Below are 8,007 nucleotides of genomic sequence, written 5' to 3' on the forward strand. Positions count from 1 at the left end.
AAAAAAAAAAAAAAAAAAAAAAAGACCACTTAGTGTATAATTGCATTTATATGAAACATCCAGAGTAGGCAAATCTATACAAACAGAAAGTAGATTAATAGTTGCCTAGGACTAGTGGGGCAGGGAAGGTGGGTTGGGGGAAATGGGGAGTGACTCCATCCATAGGTATGGGTTCCTTTTTTGGGTGATGAGATGCTTCTAAAATTGATTGTGGTATGGTAGCATAACCCTGTGAATATACTAAAAGCCATTGCATTGTGTATGTTAAGGAGGTGAATTACATGGTAAATGAATTACATCTTTATAATGGTGTTAGTAAAATAAAAGAAAGGATGAAAGGAAGGTTCCTCAGCAACCTGCACCCTTCCCTCTGCCTCAGAACTCTGGTAACTTCATTTGATGGGGAAACGCAGATGTGCCTGGAAATGCTTGCAGTGGGCATGCTTCATGGTCAGCCCGTAGATGGGGGTTAGGTCCACTTTCACGCCTGGAGGCACGCTGAACTCTAGCTGCTGCAGCAAGATGGCCAGGAAGAGGAAGACCTCCCACTTGGCCAGGACCTCCCCTATGCACCGGCGCTTGCCCATGCCGAAGAGAATAACTTTCTCACTCATGGTCTTGTGGATGGCAGTGCCATCGGCAGTGAGGAATCTCTCTGGCCGGAACTCGGATGGGTCCCCCCACAGCTTCCTGCGAGAGGAAACAGAGGAGGTGAGATCTCTGGGCTGGGGAGGCCCTGGGGGAAAAGGCCTGGGTGGGGGGACTTCTGTGTTAGAATAGATGTAGAACAATGAAAGGAGGGTGGGGAAAGGGACCAAACTGTACTTTGTTGCTTATTTGCTCTACATAGCTCTCTCCAAAATGACCAGCCCTGAAAAAAGTGCTTTTTAATGTTAATTTCTTATTTTAGAGAAATAAAACTTTAAAAGAAATTAAAAGAAGGGATGGATGTCTTTATCCTGCTCAATATACAAGGGGAATCAACAGTCCATCCTGGTTTATGCTTATCGTTTTGTAGTAATTTTTTTTTTTCTTTTTTAAGGCTGCACCTGCAGCACATGGAGATTCCTAGGCTAGGGGTTGAATCAGAGCTACAGCTGCAGGCCTAGGCCACAGCCACAGAAACACCAGATTTGAGCCACGTCTGTGACCTCATGGCAACACCAGATCTTCAACCCACTGAGTGAGGCCAGGGATCAAACCTGCAACCTCATGGTTCCTAGTCAGATTTGTTTCTGCTGCGCCACAATGGGAACTCCTGTTTTGTGTAATTATGGATAGCATCGCTTTTCACACTCAGAGGTACCCCTGTTTGAATGGTAAATTATATGATCCTCCTTCCTAAAGACTACAGTGGGATTTTTTTTTTTTTTCCCAAAGAGGTCCTTAAGTGATTCGCATCAGAGTTTCCTGCGGGATACCACCTTACCTACCAAAGTAGAATCTGGGGGGACAGGGCCCCATAATCTAAAGCCAACTCCCTGATCAGTGCACTAACATTTGAGAAACATGGGCCTAAATTTTGTCCCTTAGCATAGGCTGCAGAACCATCAAGGCACCATTCCTTTATTATATGGCCAGTTCCTACAGGACAAAGAGCCTTCCTGACTGCTGGCCTTCACACATTTTTCAGTGGGGGATGTGTACTCACGGGTCATGATTAACCTGCCACTGGTTTACGAGGACATGGCGTTCCTTGGGGATGTAGAAGCCATTCAGTGTCGTGTCCCTTGTTGTGCTAAGGAGGGAAGAGGGCTTTGTCAGGCTCAGGGGCTGGAAAGCTGGGCTGGGTCTCTGGGAGCTTCTTGCTCCTACCTCCACCCCACCCCAATAGCCTGCCCACCACGGTTTCCCGCACCCTACACCAGGGGGATGGTCAGGAGCAGGAAAGTGTGGAAATGATTCTTCCTCTTTCTCAGCGCCTGTCCTTCAACTTCAACAGATGTTTACCAAACTTTTGTTTGTGCCCAGCTGTGCCCTTGGCCATTCTCTGGAACCAAGAAGCAGACAGTCTGGGCCAGTTCCCAGCCTGGCTGAGGAGTCAGGGCTCTTCCTCTGGGAATAACTAGACCAACACTCACACAGAAATCAGTGTTCACAAACTCTCTTGACATTGTTAAAATCCCAGGACTTAATAAAAGACGAATGACAGTAAATCCTACAGGACATCAGAGAATGAAGCTGTGCCGGCTGGATGAGTCAAAAAAGGTTTCTGTGGAAAGGGAAGTTTGCAACAGGATAGGATTCTGGGAGCCAGAGAAGAGGGGTAGAGGCCTTCCAAGTCGAAGGTCTAGCATAAGCAAAATTAGAAGCTGGCTGGTTCATGCTTGTGAGGGATGATGAGGCAGCCTGGCTGGGCTGAGAGTATTTGTAGGGAGGGGATTTGAGCAGAAATGAATGAGAGCTGAGGTCAGGAGTGCGGTTTTCTCCTGAAAGCCTGGTAGTTTGATCAGGTTTGGACTGGATGGGGGCAGAGTAGAGGCTGAGAGTCTATGAGGAATACGGTGCTGTGGCCAAGAAGGAGATGCTGAGGTCCAACCAGGGCCAGGGCTGAGAAACTGGGAGGAGGAAACATGGCAAAGATTTTAGGGGTGGGAGGGCAGGATAGGTGGGCCTCACCTGTGAGGGATGGTGAAGGGAACGAAGGAGGTGTGTCGGAAGAGCTCCAGGATGAAGGCCTCCATATAGGGCAGCTGGGGTCTGTCGGAGAGCCGGGGCCGCCGCGCCCGGCCAATCACTGTGTCTGCAGAATGCAGAGGACAGGCAAGGCTTCAGGGCTGTCCTGATTGCCTATGGCATCTGCATCCTCATGCCAGGTGTCACTCTATGTGGTACTACATTACAGGTCTGAGACCCATTGACCCCCCGCCACCCCAATATCTTCTAGGCAAAGGTAGGCATCATTGTATGCCCAGGTCTTGCACTTAGTAGGCATGTAACAGCCATATGTAAATTGAACAGATGACTTGGGACCCCAAGGACAAGAGTGTTGGGGGACACTGCATACCCAGCTCCTTCTGGATCTTCTTCTGTATCTCAGGATATGTCACAAGGTATAAAAGGCTCCAGGAGATGGCTGTGGTAATTGTATCAAATCCTGGGCAGCATGGGGCAAGGTGAGGAAGGAAGGAAGACAGGAACAAGAAGCCAGCATTTACTAAGCACTCACCATATGTGTACCAAGCATTGTCTTCCTCCTTTTCCCCCAAGCCCCCTACCCTGAATTTTCTGAGAGCAGAGACCTGGTCTCCTCAATGTAAACTTGAATCACAGGTTTCATGATTAGCTACTAGAATCACAAGGACCTAGACTTAACAGACCAGAGAAGCCTTTATTGTTTTGATGGGGACACTAAGGCTCTGAGTAGAAGAGGGACTGGGTTGAGCTTTCAGCGGTGGGACAGCCTGGGCTCAAACACTTAAGCCTGGGCCAGGTCTCTGTGTTCTGTACCATTGGCAAGTGGTTGGCAAGTTATCTGATGGCCCTGGGGGCTAGGCAAGGCAGTGGATGAACAGCAGGTGAACTAAGGGATGGAGGGGCAGGGGTCTGGCTCCTACCGGCTCCAAAAATGTCATTGACAAGGTTGATGGTCTTCTCCTGGGAGATGAGGCCACCGCTGGTGCTGGAATTCTCCTCGCTGTGCTTGAATAGGGCGCTTGTGATGTCCTGGATACAGTTCTGAGGGGGCACAAGTTTAGGGGCACCCTAAATTTCAGGGATGGAAGGCTGGATCTTGCCCCCATCTGGCATTACCTCCTGGCCCCTGAACAGTGGACTGAGCTCATGATAGGAGATGGCCAGCCCTAGGTAGGACTTAAAGTATCATTTCGGATTTCCCGTTGTGGCGCAGTGGTTGACCAATCTGACTGGGAACCATGAGGTTGCGGGTTCGGTCCCTGGCCTTGCTCAGTGGGTTAACGATCCAGCGTTGCCGTGAGCTGCGGCGTAGGTTGCAGATGTGGCTCGGATCCCAAGTTGCTGTGGCTCTGGCATAGGCTGGTGGCTACAGCTCCGATTCGACGCCTAGCCTGGGAACCTCCATAAGCCGAGGGAGCAACCCAAGAAATAGCAAAAAGACAAACAAACAAATAAAAAAAACCCAAAGTATCATTTCATGTCCTGTTGACCCTTCCTCCCAATAACCCCAGGGGTCCAGTTTCAAAGGGAGGTTGATGTGAGTACAGGGAAGCAAAGTGTCACTTGAGCTGGGAATTAGTCACTGCTGGGGTTCAGGTTCCTGTAGAATAAAAGCCTTCTCACTCATTCACTCCCCCCCACCCCACCCATTCACAGCCTCATCTCTCTGGGGCTTTGAGTGGCCCTGAGAGCAAGACTGTGGGAATGAGGAAACCGAAGCCAGAGAGGGAGAGGGATTGGCTCCAGGTCACACAGCTTGTCTGAGATGTCCCCAGAGTCTTCCTAGGCCCAGCCTCCTACCAGCTGTGTGGGTGCCTTGGAGCTGGGTGAGAGGGGCCATACCCAAGCTCTAGGGTGCCCTCGCACCACCTGCACCCTGGGCTCACCTTGTCAAAGTCCCGATAGCGCTCCTGGACCATTTTCCTCAGGAATTGCAGGAGCCTTTGATTGAAACTCTTGAATCTTTGCAGAGTAGGGCTGGGCAGATATCTAAGGATGGGGAAGAAGTCCACGGGGTTCCCGGATGAGGCGGTCTCCACAAATTCATGACTGTTCTTCACGATGCTGAACATCTCCTCACTGCTCTGTGGGAAGCCCTTCCCGAAGCACATGGCACCGATGACACGGCCCACTGACACCACAATGTGGTCATAGGGATCAAAGTGCCCAGGCCCTGCCATCAGCTCCTGGAACTTGCCAAGGAGGCACTCAGCCTCCTTGCTCACATGATCCTCCAGGTAGCAGGAGGAGGAGGAAGCCGGGTCTGAGGCAATGGAGAAGGTGTTAAGAGCCTTCTGGGCCAGGCGCCGACGGGCAGCCCACACTGGTCCAGAGTCTGGGTTGAAGGTCATGCTCTGGCCATCAGTGACCAGAGTGAAGCTGTAGAGGTTGGGCCGTCCCTTGAAATCGTCGCCCTGCCGCACCAGGGCCTGCCGGATGGTGTCCAGGCCGCTGAGCACCAGCACAGGGGTGCAGCCAATGCGGATTTGCAGCACATCTCCATAGCACTGGCTCAGCCTTGCCAGGGCCAGGTGTGGGCTCTTGCCCAAGGTCAGCACGTGCCCGAGCAGGGGCCAGCCCCAGGGCCCTGGTGGACTCTTCAGGCCTTTGGGGACCTGAGGCTGCCAGGTCCTGACCACCCAGAATACAAGGCAGAAGATGGCAGAGGCCAGGAGCAGCTCTGTGGCTGAGAAGAGACTGGGCTGGAATAATGTCATCTGTACCAACTACAGGGAAAGAGGAAGGAAGAGCCAGACTTAGGGATAGGATGGAGCCATTGATTCATTCATTCATTTGCTCACTTAAGTCAATAAGCACTTGCACATGTTTTCTGCCTTGCCGCCAGCTAGACATCAGAAAGTTGTACCCACTAAGTCATGTGGTTCCTGCATCCCAGGAGCTCATCCATAGAGTGCCTCACAGAATAGGGGCTGGAAAGGAGCCTTGAGATTCCCGACTTGAGTGTCTGAACTCTTAGCCCTGGCCCTCCCCTTTGCCCATAACCTCACTTTCTAATTCTGAGGCTGGAGTGACCACTTCAAAACAGAAGAACACTTGCAAGCCCCCAGTGCAGGGTGTATGCTGGGCATTGTGCCAAAGCGTCCCCACCAGGGCTAGCTTACTGTTGATACCTCCTCATACCCTTGGAACAGGGAGCTGCTCCTCCCCAAGCAACGCTGATGGGACCAAGGTCCCAGGGCTGATGCAAATGGCTTGGGAAGCTCCCTCCCCCAGGGCATTCTTCATCAAAACTAAGAAGAAAACCTCTTCCAAGGGCAAGTCCTCATCCCCTCATAGCCTTGAAGGCTGAGGCTGGGTTCCAGTCAGGCCAGGGCTGCCTTCTTGCCTGATGGGGAGCCCTATCCACTCTCTACTTCAATCATACAAGGCATCCTTAGAGGTGGCCTAGTCCAACCAAGCTTCTCATTTTAAAAAAATGGGGGGAGTTCCCGTTGTGGCACAGTGGTTAACGAATCCGACTAGGAACCCTGAGGTTGTGGGTTAGATCCCTGGCCTTGCTCAGTGGGTTAAGGATCTGGTGTTGCCGTGAGCTGTGGTGTAGGTCGCAGATGCGGCTCGGATCCCGCGTTGCTGTGGCTCTGGTGTAGGCTGGCGGCTACAGTTCTGATTAGACCCCTAGCCTAGGAATCTCCATATGCCATGGGAAGCGGCCCTAGAAAAGGCAAAAAGATAAAACAATAAAAAATTAAAAATTAAAAAATTTAAAAAATGGGGAAACTGAAGTCAGGAGCTGGGCAGCAAGAACTAGAACTCAGGCCTCCTACACCTAACCCAGGTCCCTCCATCCCTCAGTCTCCACTGGTTCCCAGGATACATGATGGGGATCTTAGGAACTTAGAAATGAGCCCAAGAAAGGTACCTGTAGAGGCAGGTGCTTGAGATCAGCAGGATTGTAGGAGCTGATACACAATTTCTGGTTCCTGGTAAAGGGCCTTTTATAAACATCACCCCTATCAGATTGGCCCTGCTCTCCTGGTCACCTGATATCAAAGACACCAAAATACGTTGAAAGGACCTGTCCTTGGCCTTGGGCCATGATCCCTCAGCTCCACCTACTTCCCAGGGCCCAGAGGCAGCTCTTCTGAAGGTAGGTGCTATGTCCTTGGGGAGTATCTTCCAGCTCCTTTCTGGGGTCCAGAGTCAGGAAGGGGGTGGTTATTTCTCTCAAGACAGGATAGGGTGCTGGAAATAAAATCCTCTGGGTCCAGCCTATTTTCCCACTGTACCCTGGAGGAAGGACCCTGCCTGGACATTCAGTCCAGGCAGGTCAGTGGGGTGGGGGTGGAGTGTGTGGTGGGGGGTGGTGGTATGTCACTGCTCCTCTCCAGAAGGATGCCCTGTAATACTCCTCCAACAACATATGAAACCAGGTAAGGAATAAGTATGTTCTGGCCACCTCTGAATTTCAGCCCTGGTCCTTAATCTGAAAGCAAGAGATGATGAGGATCCTATATTTTGAAGAGAGCCCCCCCCCACCCCTTGCTAAGAGATGGTAAAATTTCATGAAGAAAATCCACACTGTGGGCTATTCTTCATGGCAACTGGCTTAGAATCTTCAAAGTGGTCAATGTCATTAAAAAAGAAAAAAAGGAGTTCCCTGGTGGCTCAGTGAGTTAAGGATCCAGCATTGTCACTGCTGTGGCTCAGGTCACTTCTGTGGTGCAGGTTCAATCCCTGGCTGGGAATATCTGGATGCCACACGTGTGGCAAAAAAATAAAATAAAATAACAAAAAGAAGACAAGAACCTTTCCTAGAGGAAAGAGACCAAAAAGACATAACAACCCAATGCAATATGTGAAACTTGATTGGACTTTGGATTAAAAAAAAACATTTTCTTTTAAGCTACAAAAGACATTTTGGGGACAACTGAAGATATGCAAACATGGACTGAGGATTAGATGATATTATGGGGTTAATGTTAATTCTCTTATGTATGAGCCTGTTATCATGGTTTCGTGGGCAAATATTTAAAGACATATTCTTAGGAGATTAATGTTTTTAGGAGAGAATTGCTCCAGTGTTTAGGCGATGAAGTGTCATTATTTCTGCAACTTACTTTTCAACGGTTTTGTTTAAAAATGTACACTAGGAGTTCCCATTCTGGCTCAGCAGGTTAAGAAACCAGCTAGTATCTAAGAGAATGTGGGTTCCATCCCTGGTCTCATTCAGTGGGTTAGGATCTGGCATTGCTGCAAAGTGTGGGGTAGGACAGCAGCTGGAGCACCAATTTGGCCCCCAGCTTGGGAAATTCCATATGCTGCAGGTGCATCACTCAAAAAAAAAAAAAAAAAGTAAATCTGTGTATCTATATGGAGACGAAGGGGAGAATAGATACGACAGAGGTGAGC

General features: G+C 50.0%; 1 protein-coding gene across 2 annotated transcripts; it reads right to left on the bottom strand.

Annotated features, from left to right (window-relative positions):
- Positions 30–6,656, bottom strand: CYP1A2 (cytochrome P450, family 1, subfamily A, polypeptide 2). Of its 2 annotated transcripts, XM_005666124.3 has the most exons (7): positions 6,518–6,656; positions 4,524–5,363; positions 3,558–3,678; positions 3,008–3,097; positions 2,620–2,743; positions 1,652–1,738; positions 30–690 (listed from the first exon to the last, which is right to left on the bottom strand). In XM_005666124.3, exons 2-7 carry the CDS (start codon positions 5,352–5,354, stop codon positions 393–395), a joined length of 1,551 nt encoding a protein of 516 aa, XP_005666181.1. In that variant the 5' UTR covers positions 5,355–5,363; positions 6,518–6,656; the 3' UTR covers positions 30–392. The 2 variants fall into 2 exon arrangements, with proteins under 2 accessions (XP_005666181.1, NP_001153086.1); NM_001159614.1 differs by lacking the exon at positions 6,518–6,656 and having other exon boundaries at positions 393–690; positions 4,524–5,354.

The sequence above is a fragment of the Sus scrofa genome, chromosome 7, assembly GCF_000003025.6.
Source record: "Sus scrofa isolate TJ Tabasco breed Duroc chromosome 7, Sscrofa11.1, whole genome shotgun sequence".
Taxonomy (NCBI): Eukaryota; Metazoa; Chordata; class Mammalia; order Artiodactyla; family Suidae; genus Sus; species Sus scrofa.